This window comes from Rosa chinensis, chromosome 2 (genome assembly GCF_002994745.2).
Source record: "Rosa chinensis cultivar Old Blush chromosome 2, RchiOBHm-V2, whole genome shotgun sequence".
In the NCBI taxonomy this organism is placed as follows: domain Eukaryota; kingdom Viridiplantae; phylum Streptophyta; class Magnoliopsida; order Rosales; family Rosaceae; genus Rosa; species Rosa chinensis.
The window spans coordinates 62,609,166-62,632,382 of NC_037089.1; the positions used below are offsets into that span (position 1 = coordinate 62,609,166).

General features: G+C 39.6%; 1 protein-coding gene and 2 long non-coding RNA genes across 3 annotated transcripts; 1 reads left to right on the forward strand and 2 right to left on the reverse strand.

The window, feature by feature from the left end:
• Positions 1-16,723: 16,723 nt before the first annotated feature.
• Positions 16,724-17,296, reverse strand: LOC112189658 (thioredoxin M-type, chloroplastic; the record flags this gene model as incomplete). The annotated part of the gene is made up of 1 exon (XM_024329006.2): positions 16,724-17,296. A coding segment is annotated over one exon (348 nt), but the record flags the coding sequence as incomplete, so codon positions are not given.
• Positions 17,297-17,863: 567 nt separating this feature from the next.
• On the reverse strand, positions 17,864-18,709 carry LOC112185614. The gene is made up of 3 exons (XR_002930349.2): positions 18,531-18,709; positions 18,366-18,437; positions 17,864-17,951 (listed from the first exon to the last, which is right to left on the reverse strand). It is a non-coding gene; the product is annotated as an uncharacterized LOC112185614 (long non-coding RNA).
• Positions 18,710-21,724: 3,015 nt separating this feature from the next.
• Positions 21,725-22,830, forward strand: LOC121051198. Its single transcript, XR_005805337.1, has 2 exons — positions 21,725-22,159; positions 22,247-22,830. It is a non-coding gene; the product is annotated as an uncharacterized LOC121051198 (long non-coding RNA).
• Positions 22,831-23,217: the final 387 nt, after the last annotated feature.

Sequence of the window (23,217 nt, forward strand, 5' to 3'; positions counted from 1 at the left end):
TGAGGGTGATCCTCCCATACCTAGGCGCAAGCCAACTCGGCAGGTCAGTCAGGCCGATTCCGCCGACGATGCAACCGCCCAGCTATTGGAAAGGATGCACCAGCTGGAGCAGAGGTTGATCCGAGCGGAGACAGGCGTCCCGGCGTCAACTCGGAACCCGCTATTCACTTCCAGACCCGGCCCCTTTTCCGCCGCGATCCTGCAGGCTGTCAGACCGACATATGCAAAACCCCCAAAGATGTCGCAGTATGGCGGAATGACCGATCCCTTTGTCCACATGGACACCTTCAAGAAGGTCACCAACAACAAGGGGTTCGACGACGCCACCTTATGCCATTTGTTCAGCGAAACGTTGGACGGCGAGGCAATGAACTGGTTCTTTGAATGTCCGCCAGGATCTGTCGGCTCATTCCATGCTCTGTCGCACGCTTTCCTATCCCGCTTCATCTTATTGTCCGCCGGACATCACAACACAAGTCAGCTGTTCGGCGTTAAGCAAGGGGCAGACGAGTCACTGAAAGCCTTCGGCACAAGGTGGCGGGCGGCAGCATCTTAGTGCCGCGATCTAGACAAAACTATGGCATCGGCGGCCTTCAGGAAGGGACTCCTCAAGGGACCGTTCCTCTATCACCTCAATTACAATCATCCCAACGCGACGTACGACCACGTCATGAGTGAGGCGGTCATGCACGCCCAGGCGGAATTCATCACATATGGAGTAACCCCACCACCAGCAACGCCAACAAGGTCAACACAACCATCTTCCAGTCACCAGGAAACCGCTAACAGGCCCCCCTCAACAACGCCAACTGACAAGAAAAGGGAGTGGCAGCAGGGCCACCACCAAACCAAGCGGCAGAAGGAACAGCATTATTACAAGGGAAACCGCCCAACTCATGGGGATAACCACAACAAGCAGGCGGAGTCCTCGCAGCGGTATGCAGTTTTCACGGTCCTAACGGCCTCATATGAAGATATCTATAATCAGTGCAAGGATCAGATCCCACCGCCACCGCCTCCGAAGTACCCAAAAACAGGCAAACCCAGGAACACTGGCAAGTGGTGCAAGTACCACGTGGACAGCGGCCACAATACAAACAGCTGCAATGCTCTCAAAACGGCCATTGAGACTTTGTTCCGCGACGGCAAGTTTGAGCAGTTCAGGGTGCGCCAACCACCACCAGTAATTGCCAACAGCGAGACCTTGGGCAGCATCAATACCACCGACGGCGGTGCTCCAGTCACCAACATGTCTCACAGGGCATGAAAGCGCTATGAACGCGCTAACCACCTGAAGGAAGTTTGCAACATCCGCAACGAAAGATCCGCCAAACTCCCGAAATCAGGTTGGGAACCTATTACCTTCTCAGAGGAGGAGGAGCGCGGAGTACATTTACCCCATGACGACCCATTCTTGGTTGATGCCATTCTTGGCAGATTCTCGGTGGGGAGAATCTTGGTGGATAGCGGGTCCGCTGTCAACGTCATCTTCAGCGGTTGCTACGACCATCTTAAGCGGAACAGGAAACTACTCCAGGATCACGAGCCACTGCTCAGCTTCTCCGGTGACGTCACACAACCACTAGGGTCGGATTACATGCGACTAGTTATTGGCACTAGTGATAGGAGCATTTTAATGTGATATTTTAATAGTTAATTCCTCACATTTTGCTTAGTTATTCCTTAACGAATCGATTTTTAACTTAATTTCTATTTTTAGGTACATTGGAGTAGATGAAGAAGAAATGAGTGTTACGTCCATAATTACCTAGAAATGATGGAGAAGAATGAAAATGCACTAAAAAGTCAACCTTGAATATTTTCTTACTCCGGCTAGGAGAATCAGAGCCAAGCAAGGAAGAAGGAGCGGCCACCTGACCAAATGAACTCGAAATGAGTTGAAACTCTCCAGATCCATTCTAGACACCCAAATGATCATTTCTTATGAAGAGTGTCAGAGAAAAATATGAGTGGAAGGCCTTCAAACAATCAGCCCAATTTTCTACAGAAGCAAAACCGGAAAACTGGACCTGTAAGAGGTCCAGCAGCATTTCCGGCCCAACCACATGGAATAAAGCTCTGAAAATTTGTGAGGATGATATACACTCATAGTGGAACATTTTTTATGAAGAAGTCGAAGGCTCATTCTGAAGTTTTGATGGAGAAATAATTGAAGGAATAAAGGGGAAGAAACTGACCTGAAAACAGCTCAACACCACATATTCATGTTTCCCACCCATATGAAGAAAGCATTTCTTTTTCCTTGGATACAATTTTTCTACCCTAAAAGATCATCATCACTTCCACATTTCTTCACCTTCATGCTTTGCTTTCATCATTACCTCATCTTTTACATATTTTACAAACCACTCTCATACTCCACTTTCATTATTTTTCTTCATCTCATCATTTCACTCTTCTTTTTCTTCCCTATTTAAACACCTTCTCCTCTCACTCTCAATCACAAATTCCTTCATCCATCTCATCTTCTTTGTCTCTCCATTTCCTTTCCATTTTTCTCTCCATTCTCTAGTTTTAAGTTTCTGCATTTTTAAGCAAAGAGAAGAAGAGAAGAAGAAGCCATGAAGCCTCCTAGCCGTCATCATCCACCTTGTGCCGTGATAGTGAAGTCTTGCTTCCAAGATTCAAGATTCCAACGTTCAAGCTCTCCATCTCCATCTCCCCTCACGGTGTAATTCTATCTTTTTCCTTGTAATTTCTTTTGGTTTTCTTTGTTTAGATTTGTAGAACTATGAATTCTAGTTAACAAATAATGTTAAGGGCAAAGTTTAAAGCCCGTTTATATGTTTTGAGATAAAGTTGTGATTTATATATGTTGATTTTTATGTTGCTTATGTGAGTTTGTTTAATTAAATTTGCATGATAGAAAACTTTTGTATTTTAATCTTATGTGGTTGCAAACACGTAGGGTTTGATATGAATGGTGCTAGGTTTAAGAACATGAAATCGACTTTTCGTTTTGTGTAAACTTGAATCAAAGTAGTAAAGGTTTTGTGCAAAGACCGAATTTAATTAAAGAGAATTGCAATTAGGTGGACTTTTCCATACTAAGTTGTACACTTGAGTTGATAGCCTTTCTCTATATGTAATGCGTTAAACATGACATGATTGACTAGCTTTCTAGGGTTTGATTGCATGTTTAATAGGATTAATCTAGGTGCTTTCGCTTAGGTTAATTAGCATTGAAAAGTAAAAAAATGGGAATTCATTTGCTTTCGAATAATTCACATGATCAACTCCTCTCTCATGACATTTAAAATCAACTATAGGAATTGTAATTGGATTTCTTGCATATGGATGTGGTTTATATCTTTGTTCCTTGCGTTCCACCCTTGTATATATGTTTTTACATTTTCTTTATTTTATTTATCTTAATTTTCAATTCTATAATTCTTAAACCCCCCTCCCTTTTTATTTTGTTACTTGTATATATTTCTATTCTTTATTTTATTTTTGTAAATAATACTTTATTATTTTAATTCTTTATTTGTTTATACAATTGTATATATTTATATTCTTTATTTTATTTTTGTAAATAATACTTTTCTTTATTTGTTTCACAATTACAAGTGTACCCTCAATCCCCGGATAGAACGATCCCTATTTGCTTATACTACTAACGATATTTCAGGGTTAAATTATGTGCTTGCTCTAGGCGCATCAATTTTTGGCGCCGTTGCCGGGGATTGAAAAATCACTTGCTAAATTGTGTCATTTATTGTATATATTTATTGTATATAAATTGTTTGAAACTTAGTTTAAATTAACTAGGATATTATTTATATTATTGAACATGAATTTTAATTGTAGGTTGTAAATTGAGAGGAATAGGTGAAGTCTCTTTTGTTAATATTGGCCTAAACCCCTTACTGGTACCTAGCTCAGGTCCCTTAAGGTTGAGGGCGGCCTTTATTAACACTTGTTGAACTGTCTTCACACTTATGAACTTTTTCATCTTAGTAAGTATAGCCTATGTGGAATGGTGTCTAGGAAGGGGACAACGTTCATGACGGGTTTTTGAATCCAGAAGTGCTTGCAAATGGGCCTAAACCACTATGTGGGAGTAGCTCATGCCAAAATGGATTTTTCCTCTCGTGTTCGTCCTCCCCCACCTGGCCATTTCAGTAAGGTTGCCCAAACGATTTGAAAGGGAGTTTGTGTCTAGGCGACTATACTTGGGCCGCACGTCCACTTGATTTACCGCTTGGAATTTGATTCGATATCAATAATGTTTATAATAAAAGAAATACTTGTGAATACTCTATACGTGTAAATTATTTTGTTGTTTCACACTTTAAACTTGTAAAAATACTTTTCACGTTTTATACTCACTTGTACTTAACTTGTGTCTTTTGTACAATATACTTGTTAATTTTACTTGTAGTTTGTAATTAATAGTTATACTTTTTTTTATTTTGTATTTCTTTGTTAATTATAGTTACTAACTTTATTTAATGTAGGTACCGTCTGGCTGCAAGACGTAAAATACAAGCGCTACTTGGGAGGCAACCCATGCAAATCAGATTTGCTTTCTTTATCCTTATCTTTTATTTTTCGTTTTTGCTTATTTGTTTTAGTTGTTATTTTCGTAAATTTCATCCCTATATGCTTACTTATTTCATTGCATGCTTTTAATTGATTACATTGAAGATAATGCAATATTTAAGTGTGGGGGAAGAGATTTATATTTTTGTCTTTCATTTTGAGTCCAATATATATTTATATTTGTCTTTTATTTTTTTGAGTCCTTTATATATATAAAAAAAAAAAAAACTGCATTCATTCAGTCTTATTAAATTCAGCTATTTACAAAAAAAATAATAATAATAATAATAAAAATACTCTATACTAAACCATGTCTGCATCTCCGTAGGAGTTGAGGCTGAGCTCAAGGGAAATGCGAGAGTCACCGCCATAGCCGCTACCTCCCTCGGAAGTAGTCTTCATGTTGCCAAAGATGTCCTCACCATGCATGGGGAATAGTGGAAGGGTTTCAATCTCCTGGTGATCTCCTCCTCGTTGTTCCATGAAAGATTGTCCTCCTGTTGTGCCAAAGGAGGTAGTACTGGTATTAGTGTTGAAGGGTGAGGAGGAATATGGGTCAACACCATAGCCGACACGTGACCCAAAGTTTAGATCAATGGATCTACCATCATCAGTAGAACTAGTGGATCCAAAATTGAGATCTAGAGATCCACCAACCGGAACGTTCCGAAATTCCTTCAACTTCTGCCTCTCACGAGCCTTGAGGTTCTGGAACCAAAAGAAGACGTTTTTGTCCTCGATCTGCCCATACTGTTTCAGATGGAGGCAGATCTCTTGAATCTGCTCTGGAGTTGGGTACTTAAAACCCTTATCATAGTAAAGGCCCTTGAGGATTCTTAGTTGAGGTGGTGTGGGAGCCCACCGGTTATTAGTCCCGGCTGCTTGGTTGTTTCCTCCATCCTCGATTTGTTGCTGGGTCTGTTGCTCCATTAGTTGCAGAGTTTGTGGTTCCATGTTGATGAAGAAAGGATTTGAGTTTCGAAAGAAAGGCTGAAGGGTTGAGAGAGAAAGACTGGAACTCGGAAGAATTTTCTTTTGGAGTGAACAGTCCCTCAGAATGCACCTATTTATAGAACGAGTAAGCATATCTCCACCGTTGGATGGACGATCTCTGAAATTAAATCTACGCGTTGGATTAAAGTCACCCGAAAACACGGAAAAACTGTTGACGCGTGGAGGACACGAGGAGCTGTGACAGACAAACTATAGCCGAAAGCATGCCATAAATCCAGGAAAAGAAAGGACACGTGGGGGAACCAAACGAATCTCGAGGAGCTGTGACAGACAAGCTACAGCCGAAAGCAGGTCTAATTGCCATAAATCCAGGAAAAGAAATGAATATTTACGCGTGGGGGAGTTTTTCATGTGCATACGTGTTTCTTGGGCCGTGAACTGTCATAACTCTTCTCCTTCCCGGAGAAGCTTTGTTAAAACCGTGTGCCTGTTGAGATTTCTACCCTATTTTGTGCTTTACATATACATCCTTTTTTGTCTCCTCCAGATTTTACTAAGGTTTGTCTAAGCGTGCAGTTTCAAATTCCTTCTACTTCCTCATGGCTCGAACCAAGGTTACCCCTCGCAGGGGCGTCAATCAACGCCATGTTCTCTCTTTGGAAGAAGAAGGTCGTCAAGCGGCCACTAGAGCTGGGCTTACTCGTCCATGGGACCATCGTCCTATCCGTGAGCGTACCCGCAGTCCCCCTCCTCTGCCTCGTCGCTCTCCCAGACTGCATCCCGGAGAGTCTTCTTCCTCACCAGCTGCTCGTGCTCCTCGCCCTATGGCCACCCTGGAAAGCTTGACGGATTCGATTGATGATTTGCGTTCCTCTCTCCGCGATGGTATTATGGTGACAGATTGGAGAGTCAATTGCATGATCGATTACATCTCTGAGATGAACTGCTCTTTGATCCGCTGTCACACTGCAATAAACAAGCTTGCACAGGAAGTCAATAACTTGCAGAGTTATCCTCCTGGGTTTCCTCACAAGGACGCTACTGCATCACAACATGAGGACCCACCTCCGAAGGCTGAAACCAGCAAGAGGGCTGCCACTCGCCCGCACACCGCTCCTCCAAAGGAGTAAATGGAGGTACAAGTCTAGGCTGAAAGACTTTAAACATTAAGCGCTGCATGGGAGGCAACCCATTTCAACCGTATCTGTGGAGGAGACATCAAACGCAGATTTGCTTTCTTGAACTCTTCCTTCTATTTTATTTTCATGAATTTTAGGTTGTTTTAGGTTTCGTTGTGTTAACTTTCTCTTCTATGCTTGATTTATGCTTTGCATGATTTTTATTTGTTTATACATTGAGGACAATGCATGAATTAAGTATGGGGGAAGGATTATTGCTTTATTGTGTTTTTAGTAGTTAGTATATAAAAAAAAAAAAAAAAATAGTTTATGTTGGATTGTGTTTTTATTGTGTTTTTAATTGATGTTGTGATACACTAAGGTATATTGGATTAAACATAGTCTTGAAAAAGGGTAGTTGTTTCAGTCCCATTGCACATCGAGACTCCCTGTTCCCGTACCTAAGTGTTGAAATTAAATTAAATTGTAAAAAAAAAAAAAATGTTGGTTTTAGAGTGTTTTTGTTTGTTTGAGTCTTAGGATGCTCCTAACGTCTAGGATGAACATGTCTCTGAATTCATGGCTGAAGGTTTTCACAATCAAAATAGAACTTAATTGAATTCTGTGGTTAATCGACATTGTGATGCTTGTATGAAGATTTGAGATAGGATTGTAACTTGGTTCATTAAGCATGCTAGGATTAAGTCTAATTCATTTGACCCGAAGTGAGCTGTTGAGCTAAAATACTTTCTTTTTGAGTGCTTACTGATAATTTCAGAATTTCATGGCTGTATTTGCAAAACCTCATCTTTCTTTGAAAATCCAATGATCATGTGCCATAGATTTTAATGGACTAGAGAGTACTAGAACTCGGCTGTTGTGACTGTCAAAACTTGTATGCCATAATATGCACTGATCCTGGATAGGATAAAAGGCATTAGGGTAACCACCATAGCCAAACAAGCATGTGTCCCCAATTGTGCCCCTCGTGGGACTCCTTAGAATGAACCCCTTTGAGCCTACGTTGAAAACCTTTGTTTCATCACCCTCACTACCCTACCATGAGCTTAGTACAGGATATCTCTACCCTTGTCTTAAGGACTTAGTAGAGCATGACATAATATGTAGGGGTGACGATGAAAGACAAGTGTGGGGTGGGGAAAATCCAAGAGAAGAAAAAAAATTTGCCTTGAAAAAAAAAAAGAATGAAAGAAAGAAAAGCGGCAAAAGAGAAGAAAAATTGAAAAGAAAACTCTTCGGAAATTGTTGAAGTGTGGTTTTGGACTTTCAAATTTGTAGAAGGCTCAAAGTTGAAAATTATGCCTTTGTCCATCCCCATGTTGGTTAGAGTGAAGGTTTGGCCCAAAACAATGATATTTGGTCTACAAAAATGATGACATAAGGTGTTTCATATATGCTCTGCTAGGTCCTTAGGATTTTTGTATCCTTAATCTTCATTTCAAAAAAACCCTAGCTTAGCCCCATTACAACCCGTTTCAAGTCCTTACTTGATCCTTGAGATGGGCAGCCTTTGGTTAGTGGAGTCAGTTGCGCAGTCGAGCTTATGGTTTAGGTCCATTTGTGCACTTAGTCATTTCATGAGGTCTTTAAAAATTCTTCACAAAATGCTTTTATTGATGAAATATGCAAGCTGTTTGTTGCCTTACAATTTGTTCTCTTGCATATACTTGAGTGTGAAGCTTTTAAGCATAGCCATTTCTGAGAGAAAAATCGAGAGTATGCCCTGTAAGTTTGGATTGGACTTGTTCGAAACATGCTATCATTCACTGTATAACTTAAGTTCTCCATATCTTGCTTAGTCATATGAATGTCACAGGTTTATTAACCATGGAATTATCTTTGTGATTTTGATTAAGTGTTTAACGTGAAAGCCATGAGTTTGGAGTCTCTGAGACAACAGTTAGGAGCAATAGAGTCATTTACTTGCCTTTTGTCAAGTCTTTGTTCTGTTTTGGATTTTTTTTTGTTTTGTTTTGCTAAGGGACTAGCAAAAGCTAAGTGTGGGGGAATTTGATAGGAGCATTTTAATGTGATATTTTAATAGTTAATTCCTCACATTTTGCTTAGTTATTCCTTAACGAATCGATTTTTAACTTAATTTCTATTTTTAGGTACATTGGAGTAGATGAAGAAGAAATGAGTTTTACGTCCATAATTACCTAGAAATGATGGAGAAGAATGAAAATGCACTAAAAAGTCAACCTTGAATATTTTCTTACTCCGGCTAGGAGAATCAGAGCCAAGCAAGGAAGAAGGAGCGGCCACCTGACCAAATGAACTCGAAATGAGTTGAAACTCTCCAGATCCATTCTAGACACCCAAATGATCATTTCTTATGAAGAGTGTCAGAGAAAAATATGAGTGGAAGGCCTTCAAACAATCAGCCCAATTTTCTACAGAAGCAAAACCGGAAAACTGGACCTGTAAGAGGTCCAGCAGCATTTCCGGCCCAACCACATGGAATAAAGCTCTGAAAATTTGTGAGGATGATATACACTCATAGTGGAACATTTTTTATGAAGAAGTCGAAGGCTCATTCTGAAGTTTTGATGGAGAAATAATTGAAGGAATAAAGGGGAAGAAACTGACCTGAAAACAGCTCAACACCACATATTCATGTTTCCCACCCATATGAAGAAAGCATTTCTTTTTCCTTGGATACAATTTTTCTACCCTAAAAGATCATCATCACTTCCACATTTCTTCACCTTCATGCTTTGCTTTCATCATTACCTCATCTTTTACATATTTTACAAACCACTCTCATACTCCACTTTCATTATTTTTCTTCATCTCATCATTTCACTCTTCTTTTTCTTCCCTATTTAAACACCTTCTCCTCTCACTCTCAATCACAAATTCCTTCATCCATCTCATCTTCTTTGTCTCTCCATTTCCTTTCCATTTTTCTCTCCATTCTCTAGTTTTAAGTTTCTGCATTTTTAAGCAAAGAGAAGAAGAGAAGAAGAAGCCATGAAGCCTCCTAGCCGTCATCATCCACCTTGTGCCGTGATAGTGAAGTCTTGCTTCCAAGATTCAAGATTCCAACGTTCAAGCTCTCCATCTCCATCTCCCCTCACGGTGTAATTCTATCTTTTTCCTTGTAATTTCTTTTGGTTTTCTTTGTTTAGATTTGTAGAACTATGAATTCTAGTTAACAAATAATGTTAAGGGCAAAGTTTAAAGCCCGTTTATATGTTTTGAGATAAAGTTGTGATTTATATATGTTGATTTTTATGTTGCTTATGTGAGTTTGTTTAATTAAATTTGCATGATAGAAAACTTTTGTATTTTAATCTTATGTGGTTGCAAACACGTAGGGTTTGATATGAATGGTGCTAGGTTTAAGAACATGAAATCGACTTTTCGTTTTGTGTAAACTTGAATCAAAGTAGTAAAGGTTTTGTGCAAAGACCGAATTTAATTAAAGAGAATTGCAATTAGGTGGACTTTTCCATACTAAGTTGTACACTTGAGTTGATAGCCTTTCTCTATATGTAATGCGTTAAACATGACATGATTGACTAGCTTTCTAGGGTTTGATTGCATGTTTAATAGGATTAATCTAGGTGCTTTCGCTTAGGTTAATTAGCATTGAAAAGTAAAAAAATGGGAATTCATTTGCTTTCGAATAATTCACATGATCAACTCCTCTCTCATGACATTTAAAATCAACTATAGGAATTGTAATTGGATTTCTTGCATATGGATGTGGTTTATATCTTTGTTCCTTGCGTTCCACCCTTGTATATATGTTTTTACATTTTCTTTATTTTATTTATCTTAATTTTCAATTCTATAATTCTTAAACCCCCCTCCCTTTTTATTTTGTTACTTGTATATATTTCTATTCTTTATTTTATTTTTGTAAATAATACTTTATTATTTTAATTCTTTATTTGTTTATACAATTGTATATATTTATATTCTTTATTTTATTTTTGTAAATAATACTTTTCTTTATTTGTTTCACAATTACAAGTGTACCCTCAATCCCCGGATAGAACGATCCCTATTTGCTTATACTACTAACGATATTTCAGGGTTAAATTATGTGCTTGCTCTAAGCACATCAACTAGTCCCTGTATGGCGGAGGTGCACACAGAATTCATTATTGTCGACTGTTTCAGTTCGTACAACGCCATCATTGGTCGACCAGCGCTTAACAAGCTCAAGTGCATCATTGCCGGATACATGCTTCTCATGAAGTTCCCCACGCCCAACGGCACAAGCTGGGTGAGGGGAAGCCAACAGCTGGCACGAGAATGTTATTCAACCACTTTAGCGCGGTCAACACGCCGCCATGAAGTCCTGACAGTGGGTAATGACCCACCACCACCGAATATCTTTGAGGATCCTAGAGATGAGGAGGAGAAATATGTAAAGAAGGAGCCGGTCAACCCGGACACGTCGCTGAAAGTTGTCTGCATCTCAGACGAGCATCCTGAGAGGACGGTCCGCATAGGCGCCCAACTAGATCCAGAAGTGGAGGCAGAACTCACTCAATTCCTACGTGATAACGCCGCCGTCTTTGCATGGTCCTATGCGTACATGCCAGGCATCTCCACTGAAATAATCACTCATAAGCTGACCATCAAACCTTCCTTTTATCCCATCAAGTAGAAGCGGAGGGCTTTTGATGAGGAAAAATACCGGGCAATTGGACAGGAGGTCGCCAAACTACGGGACATTGGATTCATCCGCCAAGTCATCTATCCTCAGTGGATCTCAAATCTGGTAATGGTAAAAAAGCCCAGCGGCAAATGGCGGATGTGCGTCGACTTCAAAAATCTCAACAAGGCATGCCCGAATGATAGTTTCCCGCTACCTCGTATCGACCAGTTGGTCGATGCAACTGCCGGACACGAACTCCTCAACATGATGGATACCTTCTCAGGATACAATCAGATCAAGATGCACCCCAGTGACCAGGAATGCACCACCTTCACCACCGACAAAGGCCTCTACTGTAATAATGTCATGCCTTTTGGTCTGAAGAACGCCGGTGCAACTTATCAGCGGTTGATGAACGCCATGTTCGCTGAGCATCTGGGGAAAATCATCGAGGTCTATGTGGACGACATGCTAGTTAAGAGCATAAAGGCCAGTGGACATGTGGCAAACCTCAGGATCATAGTAACCATCCTCATGGCCTATGGAATGCGTCTAAACCCAGAAAACTCCAAAGTACAAACAAACGCACTCAACCCAGACTCGGCCATCCAAATCCTTAACCACTAAACGCATTGGCCAACCATAATTCAACCACCCACAAAAAATCCCATTTCACACCTCAGAACACACCCAATAAAACCAGCAATTATCCCAGAAAGACAAACACAACAAAACCCAGAAATTAGCAGAAACAAAAGGCAGAAAAGGGAAATCCAGGTACCAACCTCAGTGGTAATGTCTTCGGCAATCCTGGAAGGCTATTATCGTACTCTCTCCGGGAATCGTATACCCAAACTTCGGTAAGCTCTTTCTCCGGTCTCGGACAAACAGGGCTCGCAGACGATGACTAGGTTTTCAAATTTTCACAAAAGTGTCAAATCCCCCAAAGTTCCCCCCCCTTTTATGTCAGCACCAACGCGTCCTAAGCCGTCCGCTCCATAACGACATCACCTATCAGCCATACACGTGTCGTCAATCTCCACTCACTCTCCGGATTACCCGAGGCGTTACCTCGGTTACGAAACCCACAGTTACTGTCATTAAAGGCTAGAAGACGGACAGGCTTAGGAGACAAGCCTACGCACGCTAACCCGCTATAGGTTCGACACGTGTTAACCACCGTAGGGGCAACTTCGGAAACCCCGCCAGCGGAACTTCTCCCTTGTCATTTCCCAAGAGACGAAGTCTCCGCTGAGCGAAACCCCGCCAGCGGAACTTCTCCCTTGTCATTCTCCAAGTGACGAAGTCTCCGCTGAGCGAAACCCCGCCAGCAGAACTGTTCCCTTGTCATTTTCCAAGAGACGAAGTCTCCGCTGAGCGAAACCCCGCCAGCGGAACTTCTCCCTTGTCATTTCCCAAGAGACGAAGTCTCCGCTGAGCGAAACCCGGCCAGCAGAACTGTTCCCTTGTCATTTTCCAAGAGACGAAGTCTCCGCTGAGCGAAACCCCGCCAGCGGAACTTCTCCCTTGTCATTCTCCAAGTGACGAAGTCTCCGCTGAGCGAAACCCCCCCCCCCCAGCGGAACTTCTCCCTTGCTATCCTGCAAGCGGGGCGTCTTTCGCTATACACCTCTGGTGGGTACCGCTAGGCACGCCTACCAGACACTGCTTCCCCCTGCATCCAGCGGGGGGATGTCCGCCAAACGGAAAATCCCGAGGCCACGCGGGGTTACCGTCAGACCGTCCCTACGGGACACGGGGACCAGTCAAAAAGTCTACGACGGCCCTGATCAGGCACGTTGACCCCCGTCATTTGGGTGCTAAACATTGGGCTCGCTACCCAACACCCTCTGCTCCGTGCAGCTCCCCCTCATCAAACAATTTGCCGACCGTCCGGAGGTCTATCTTCGCCGGGGAGTGGGGGACTCCCTGGGGGGCCCAGCAGAGGCCCACCAGAAAGGGTATAAAGCGTTTGCTCAGTAAAACCAACGGTTGACAACGCACTGACGCTAATTATGCTCTTGCAAAGTCTAGCGGAGGAAAACGCTTCAAACCGCCGAACAACTCCCCAACCAAGATTGCCCTCCTTGACTGGGGACTTGGGGGACTTGTACATACATGTACATTTGCAAGCATAATTAGCTATAATGGGTCATGCTCATTGTACCGCCAAAGGTACTAATTCCAACCGAAGGAATGACATGCAGACACACCGCCAGACGGGCTACAACCTTAGCATCGGACCGCCTCCAGATCGCCACCGACGCGCCGCCACGCGCCGCGCCAAGATGGCATCAGAAGCTTCTGAAACTGAGAACTGAAGCATATCAGTCCCACATCGAAAACAAAGACAAGATCAGTCTCTTCCTCACCTATAAAAGGTTCTCTCCTCTCTCCTCATTAATTACGCATTCAATATACTTTCCTACTGTTACTTTGTCAACATAAGTACAATGACTAACTTAGGTATCGGAGAGTTGAAGACCGCCCTGCGCGGTCTCCCTCTGACGCCCATTGTATTTTACTTGACAGGTAACGGGAGCAACAATAACAACACAAATATCGATCCGCCCACCGGATCAGTGTTAACTAAGATCCAGCTACCACTGGACTTTTAGGCATTAACAAGGCGTCATCGATTTTTTTTTAAGGACTGATGTTTCATTTAACACAGCACATCGTTTTCATTTAAGCAAAACGATGTTCAATGGTTTTATGTAGATCACTTGCTTTTTCTAGAACGATGTGTTGTTTCATTGTAGACATCGCTTTTGTTTTGTAAAATTGATGTGCACTGGTTTTGAGTACATCGGTTATGTGGACAGAACTCGATACATTAATAATCATAAGACATCGATTTTCATTTTGATACTGATTTCTAATCTCTCAAGTGACTTCGTTTTCTTTGGCATTACTGTTTTGTTATGCTTTTATATACATCACTTCATTTTGACAAACGTGATGAGCTAAATTTGCATGGAAAAAGAAATGCATTTCATAATCATCCAAAAATTGGGGCTTTCCATTAATTTTCTTTCCAAATTCATGATTGAACATATGTCACAAAAGAAAACCCCAAAACCTACAAAATATAGCCTAGAAACATATGAGCAACAATTTACAAAATTTCTACGCCAAACTTTGCTTCAAAGCAAAAAGTAGCCTTGCTCAAAATTCATCTTGGTAGTCAAGTGCAAGAGAAATATATATTAAGCTAAAGGTTCACATGAAGTGAAGTTAACAGCGGTAACCAGACCAATGTGACTAGATCACCTTATCAGGCTTGCACATCCATTTCACTTCACACCCTAGCTCTTCATATTTGGCAGCCAAATATTTCACAACTTGTAATCCAAGGCCCTGCAAGAGAATGACAAAGTCAGTTTCACAGTGCAACATAAACCTAATGACAATGATTTCTAGTATTACTAAACTCAACAAAAAGAAATACCGACATGACTGAGCTTAAAAGGTACCAAAAAGGTAGTGAATCTCAATACTAATATAACTGGACTTTACCAAATGTAAACACACATAAATTAATGAAATGAAAATTATAGATCCACCTATACTGAATGGCAAAAGACCTGCACAAAAGAGTTCAGTTAGCCCCAGCTTTTGGTACTTTGTATGGTTACGTTCACAAACAAATCAAAGCATTTTGTGAACTAAATGTTTTCGGGGGAGTTGACAGAGTACCAATTCAAAAAAAAAAAAAAAAGCACAACTAGTGCAAAGAAACTAAAAGAAATAAACAGGGGACTCACCCTCGATTTAAAACTCAGAACTATGGCATTTTCTGACACTGCAGCTGCTATCCTTGTTTGGAGCCTGCAAAGCAAACAAGTTTGTCAAGATTAAATACAACTGGGTAGCAGCCAACTCCAAGATAAACAGACAGTCTAAAAGAATGACAAGTAAATTTCTTGGGTGCAATGTGTCATGATGCAAATGAAATGCAGAACCAAAAAAGAAGAAGTTGAAAGTCACACCATCTTCAAACTTTAATCAAGTGCATAAAGAAATTTAACACACCATCTGACAAAGGGTGTGTTGAAGTGCAGCATCATCCAAGGCATATATTGAAAAGCCAATTTAAATTTATTCCAAGGATGCAACAAGTTCTGAACCAATTTTGTTGCAAGAAATTGAGCAAGCATACCTAGAACCAAAGCAAAACCCACAAGAGTCAAGAAATGATAATTGAGCCATTCAAAGAGCACCCAAACAAAAGTTGCAGCAGTTAAAACACTAGCTGATATCTTTTGGTTCCTCCACAACAACACGTCAACATTTCAATATCAAAAGAGACTTTCCAAAAGAACAAAAAGTATAAAATTAGTGTCCCACACAAAATCTCTTTTCCTTAAACAAAATGGAGCCCAAGCAACCTCCAGATTAATCACATATGTAGATCCAAAGCATACCTTGATTAGCCTCACTTATCTTCTCTCTTTAAGCTGCATAAAAACAAATGCATAGATCAGAGAGTAGTTTAATAGTTTATCTCCAGACGAAAAAGAATGCAGCAACAAACGCACAACTTCCAGAGACGGCAACATAGAGAGTTTGTCTTCATATAATATTCAAAAATGCAGTTCATTAACAGCAATCACAAGCATGCTTTCCAGAATTTCATCACAGGACATAAATATTTAGGAACTTTATGCCCACTGAGCATAATAGCAAACAAGTGACAACAACAAACAAGATACGTTGTGCCCCCAAACGAAATATGTAACAGGAGACATGCATACCTAACATAACAAACATCCCATCTGGGCTAAAAGAAGCCTCTAATGTAGCATTGCTCGAGACAAGCTTTTCATTGTACATGGATAACTAAACAACAATGACGGCAAAACCATATTAGAAATATTACATTATCCATAAATCCAAAGCAAAAAAAAAAAACAGAGAAGGAGAAAACTACTTACAAGCGTGCCACAGAATTAATCAAGTACATGAATATGTCCATTTGGAAATTCATTGAATAAAACAACAATGGAAAATCATTATACTGAATAGCTGAAAAACTTATTGTTCAGTTATGCATGCATTTCTTGCTGATCAATAACAAATTTGAAAAGAATTTAAATGAAATTGAGCTTTTGTTTTCCATTTCAGTTTTCCTGTGTGTTATGAAGAGTTATCTTATGATGACCATAAAGCAGTCATGAAGACCATAAGTTTATGTAACCAATAGTATATTGAAGTTCATGATGACCATAAAAGCATCTAATCTGATCGATCTATAAGTTTGTTCAACTGGTTCAACTATAAGTCACTCCATGCATAAGGTCATATCTATTCTTACCTGCAAGAACTTGAATCCATGTAATTCCTACATGCATAGTTCTACCGCAATGCACTATGATCTTCAATCATAACATAAAGAAACACATCATACGGATAGGATGCCAAAAATATTCAAAAGTACACCAACTGCAGTTTTAAAAGGGATATTCAGATGGATAAATATATAACGTTACTAGCATTCTCTGAAAATGGAAAATATATACAGATTCTTCCAAATAACTATACAGCAGAGGAGGTCAGTTTATTTTGAGAGACAAGTATCTAAACTCTGAGAGAAGGAGCAAAATCTAAAAGGAGAAGAAACAGATACAAGACACAACTTAGCTCCAGAAAAGACCTTCATTACTTACCACTTCTACAAGAACTTTTCTATGCTGGTGGTTAATGTGGATTTGGGAACAGCCCCAATAACTGCTTCTTTTTTCTCACCATCCTTGAATAAGATGACAGTGGGGATGCTTCGGATCCCATATCGGGTTGCAACTGAAGCACTCTCATCGGTGCTTACTTTGTAACATTTGAGCTTCCCAGCATATTGCTTTTCCAGTTCATCAATTATAGGGTGGATCATACGACATGGACCACACCATGGGGCCCAGAATTCAACCAAAACAGGTAATTCGGCATCAAGGACGAGTGACTGCCATGTTGCATCAGAAACAGCAGGCACTGTAATTTTTAAGAGCAAAATACTATCATAAAGAAATTATGGTAGTACTAAGAGCAATTGATAATATGTGTAAATCATTTCTACTTAAAACAGTCACCCCAATAAGTACAATATATGGCAAATTTTCCTATCAAGTTCACAATGTTCTAATCAAAAGACTTTACAATATTTCCAATGCTTCACTTTGTACATAACAAACCCCTGCATGTACAATATATGAATTCCACACCAAAAACTCCCTATCAAGTTCACAATGTTCTAACTATTCTAAGCAAGTGAAATAACACTCGGAAAAAAATAAAAACAAAAAGCTGAGCAAGAAGAAAAAGAGCCACGTACTTGTACTAGCAGAGAAACAACCTCTGGTTAAGCATAGCAAGTATACGAGGCAAGACATTTTCCATACTTTCTTGACAGAGCATAAACCAGAATGGTTTCAGTAATAACATAGATGAGACCAAGAAAGATCCAAACAGCATAAAATACCCTCACCTGTAATCAACAACAATTTGGCTCAGAACAATTGCATAAAAATCAATACGATAAAACAAAATCTCAACAAACATGAGAAGAAAACAGTTCAAAAGGCAGGGACAAAGTTCTTACTTTTTCCTCTCCATACAACAAGGAAGCCAGTCGACCCACCAACTCATGGAAAAGAATGTATAAATTGAGTGCAAATTGAGAACTGCACGTGGCATATTGCAATAAGAACCAACATTAGATAGTCATAAAACACAAAACAAACTGGTCATCAGAACAAACTCAGCACAAACTTGTTGGACCTAACAAGATTTTCGATCAAATACTAGGAACCCATTACTACCTAGAGTGGCAAAACCAAATCCTTTCAATCTAAACTACTTGGACTCTTAGAAAACCAAAGAATATATACCCTACGTTCTGAACTTTTGGAGCAATTAACTCCAAACTCTGTTCCTCTCCAGTCAACTCCAGACCACCCAATCTCTAAAGCATAACAAAATCAACAGTTCAAACTCAAGGTGACCATACAAATCATAGAATAAAGCAATTAAAACCAAAATTGCATAGCTCACAATTTCAATTGGTACAAAGATTGGAAGCAAGCGAGAGCACGTACCCAAGCTGGACTTGACTTTCTCCAAAAATTCAAAGTTCTTCAACCCACCCACAAACTCGAGCTTCTTAAACTCTAAACAAAAACAATCATACTTCAACAATAGCCCACAAATCCATACAATAATTTCACCCAAATGAAAACAATAGCCCATAAAAACAATCATACCTATAAAGATTACTTCGTCTCCGACCGGCGACTCGCAGCACTGTCCAAGAATGGAGTCGTAATCGAAACCTTCGAGAGGTAAACCCTACAGTGACCTCCCAGTCGTTCTCTGAAGCCACTCGCACTGAATCGCCACTATGATATTGCAGTCGCCGAGCTTTAATTTGAGAGACTAAGAAGGAACGCCGTCATTTAGAACGGCTTGGGGTCGGTGTGGACGGATTTGGATTTGGTTGGGGGAGGGAAGCAGCTAAAATTGATGAGCACCTCGTTGTCGTAGTGGGAGGCACGTGAGATGAAGGACTAGACGAAGCCGAGGAGGTAGATGAAGGAGGTGATGAGGGTAACAATGGCGGCGACTAAGGAGGAGGAGCTCGAGTATGGTTCAGAAAGGAGGTCGAGAGTCGAGATAGAGCTCGAGTTAGGGTTTCTGTTTCTGTTTTGGGGTTGGGCGCTTTTTTTTCTAATTGTGAGAATTTTGAGTTTTAGAACCCGCTTCTTTCAATTCACTTAAACACTTGGCGCTTTTTGCAAAAATAGGTTCCCGCAAATTTTCGAACAAAACTTTTAACACTAGTCATTTTAAGAACTGATGTTAATGACATACATTTAAATCGGTATTTTCGTAAAACGATGTTAGATTACTTTTTTACATCGTGTGCAAGTATGACCGATTCAAAACATGCGATGTCTATGAACAGATTTCTAGTAGTGTAACTATGACTATAGTTGGTATTAGTTGCATTTCTGAGTGGATGACTACGTATATATACATATATATATATATATATATATATATATATGTATTGGTGGCTTCTTTGTGATGTGAACAATATTTTAAAATGAGTTCATTATTGCTCGAGAATGGTGAAATTGTGTAGAGTTGTGATTGTAGAATTTCATGTGTTGAGATACCATGAGTCTAGTAGGACCGTCTTAATTGAGATTTAAGATATGGTAGCTTGTGTAGGAATATCAGTGTGATGAATCTTTGTGATGATTGTCATGTAAAGCTTGTGTAGAAATATCTGTGTGATAAATCGATGATATCAGTGTGATGAATCTTTGTGATGATTGTCATGTAAAGCTTGTGTAGAAATATCTGTGTGATAAATCGATGATATCAGTGTGATGAATCTTTATGATGACCGGTGGAATCTATGTGATAACCGGTGGAATCTGTGTGATGATTGCTATCTGTGTGATAACCGGTGAAATCTGTGTGATGATCAGTTGGATGATTGCTATCTGTGTGATGACCGGTGAAATCTGTATGATGATCAATCAGATGATTGTTGTACGTGTGATGACCCATGAAATCTGTGTGATGACTGCTCGGTAGTGTAGTTGAATTGTTATTAAGTTAACAAAGATCGAGAGGACTGCGGTGATGGTCGGAGCTACCTACAGATATCAGAGTGTGAGGTTATGATGATTACTATGACTTGAATTGCTTGTCTTAATGTGACCTCCTGAACTAAAACTGTACGCAGGGGTTACTATGAATTGTTTTGCTTGTTTTGAATTGTGATTTTTTTTGTTTTCTTCTTGATTTTATTGATTTATGGGTTGATTGATCTTAAAGGCCATAGTGGTGACAATTGCACTTTGTGTTAGGATAGGAAGGTGATTCATTATTTTCGCTTTTGTCATGTTGATGACAAAGGCTTCCGGTAGGAAGGAAATGAGTGTGATCTTTGTGACTCGCCGTTGTGCGTCAAAGGATTTCCAAACATTACTTGAGGAGGTTTCGTTTGACTGGAATTTGTGTAATTGAATGCTAGGTTGAGAATCTGAGTATGTGGTTTTAGTCAAGAGTTGACCTACGTAAGCATGTTATGGAAGTTTATGAAACAAATGGTTGTAATTGTGAGTAATGTGCTTATCGTTGTTTATGTTGAGGTGTCTTAAGAATATGTTTCTGCTTTGTGGTTTTGAGTTTACTCATACAAGCTTTCATAAGCTTACAGGGTTTGTTGTGTGGCAACCTGGTACACTATTCAATGATGAAGGGGTTAATCCTGCAGGTCAGGACAATCGTGGCTAAAGCTGAGATCGCGTGCTTACAGCTATAAGGTAGGAAGCCAGTTTTGTGACTTTACCGTTGGAAAGACTTCCTTTGTAGTAGCTTTGAGGAGCATTTACGTTTTATTTTGTTGTGACAATTTAATTCGTAAGCTTGTGTAATATATGACTCTGTGGAGCGGGTCTGTATTGACATAGTGGGTTCAGGGCATCAATATGTACTTGGTTTAAAATGATAGGGTTTGTCCGGTAACATTTTTAAAAATGATTTTTCAAAAACCAATTTTGAACATAAAAAAGAGAAAACAAGATTGGATTTTTGAGATCCGAAAATGTGTCCGGTAGCTTATTCTTAAAACAATTTTCAAAAACGAGAGAAGATGGCGACTAGAGATGAGAGAGAGACCTGAGAAGAAGAGAGCGACGTGAGAATATGGAATAAGAGAGCACGTTTTTTTTTTCTTTGTTTTGGAAAATATATCTCCGTGTTTTCTAAAATATGAGAATGAAAAGGTGAAAATGTCTATTTGTCGTTTTCTTGTTTTACGAGTAAAATAAAAAATTATTTTCTGCATTTTTTAAAACAGACCAACGAACGCATTTTCAAGCCATTTTCATTTTATAAAATGAAAAAGATGACCTGAAAACGTTACCGAACACCACCTAAGTTTTCCAGGTATATTGTATTGATGACTGAACTATCACGCTTGTATAATTATGAAATTATACATCGATTTTTATTTGTGTTAAAAGCTAGGGGCATGACAATGGCCATCATAGTCATTATACTGGTAGTAGTAATAGTAGTATAGAACATGATGATCATTATAAGGTGGCATTGTTTGTGTTCAGAGACTCGCTATTTGAGGCTGGCAACAATGGATATATACCTTCCTAATATTACCATAGAACTAGACGCAGCAATAGCTGGCCATATGGAGAAACCTTCTTCTACTATCCCACCGGAAGATTCTCCGACTGACGCATAGTCGCCGCTTTCATCGGTAAAACACTATCTTTGATCCATCTCTTTAAAATCGTTTATTTGGTAAGCTTTTCAATTTCAGTTCCCATAATTAAAGGCTAAACTGCACTTTGCACCATTTAACTATAGTTGCCAATTTGGATGAACCCATAGGTTAGCAGGCCCGGCCCTGGCCCAGGGCAGGCAGGGCGATAGCCCAGGGCCCAAATTTTGTGGCAGTAGATAGGGGGCCTAAATTTGATGGCAGTAGACCGGAAAAAAAAAAAAGTAGTCTTTCTGTTAGGAACATGAGAAAAGGAAAAGCAAGAGTGCAATTTTTAATTATATTTTGCATTGATGGAATGATGGGCAATTGTTTAATCTAAGCACTAAGCAGCAAAAGTGAAGGGAATGTCTCTTGGGCAGTTCACTTGTGGCAGCATATAGGGGCTGCTGCAAGCGTGCAATTAAACAAAACAGCATGAGCAAAAAAGAAGGAAGACACTCAAGACAGCATTGGATTTTCTCTTCGGCAGATTCCTTATTTATTTCCTTTCTTCATCTTCATTCTTCAAATTCCTTTCTTCTTCCTTGCTGCAGCCTGCAAGTCTGCAACTTGCCAACTTGATGCATAAAAACGGTTTCATCAGTTCCTTTGATCCAGTAATGGTTTTCTATTTTGATGTTTAATTGTCTAACTCTGATGAATGTTTGGCTTCTCTATTAGAATTTCCAACTGCAATTTGTGAGAGCAGTAAAGGCAAGTTGCCAGGAGTCCTACAAATCACTCAAGGAGGGAGGCGTTGACAGCAAATTAGATTTCTCATATCCAGGTTCTATACTTCTATTGTTCGATTGATATTTTTCCTTTTGTTTTTTATAAATGTTTCCTAAGAAATATGTTTCTGGTAGTGAAAAAAGAAAAAGAAAAAAACAGCAAGAAGATTTTATAAGCTCCCAAAGAGGTTCTTTAGATAAATTTTTTAACAAAAGATGTGTTTCTTCGGAAAATCAAGGTGAAAATGAGGTAACCCAAGGAGTTCAACATATAGATGAGAACGAAAATGAGGTAACTGATATAGGTGAACATGAAAATGAACAAACAGAAAATATGGAAGAGACAAATGTGCTTGAAAGTGAGAATATAGGTGAACATGAAAATGATCAAACAGAAAATATGGAAGAAACAAATGTGCTTGAAAGTGAGAATATTGAAATAAATCGTGTGAGTGAACCTTTAGAAGGTACAATACCTTTGAATATATATGATCCTAGAGTTTGGGAAAGTTTAGATGGAAAAATGAGAGATATGCTTGTTGAAAAAGGTCCTATTAGAGAAACCAATATTGTTTTTCCTAAGGATAATCTAAATAGGGGGTTCTCATTGGATTATTTTTCTCAAAAGATGAGTAATGGTGAACTTTCCGATAGAAAATGGTTGGTTTACTCAAAAGATTTGGATATGTTGAAAAGGTTGAATGGTTTAGCAATCTTGAGTATTGAAAAGAATATGTTGAAAAATATTGAGCTTGAGCACATAATTGATGATTTTGCTTCTAAAAGTGCAAGAATAAATCATTTTAGATGAGATTTGATTGATATAAAGTGATGTAATATTTATTTTTCGGGGTATTGGTTTTATGTCCCCCCCCCCCCCCCCCCCCGTTGTATCATATTTTTTTATCAATGTAAAATATT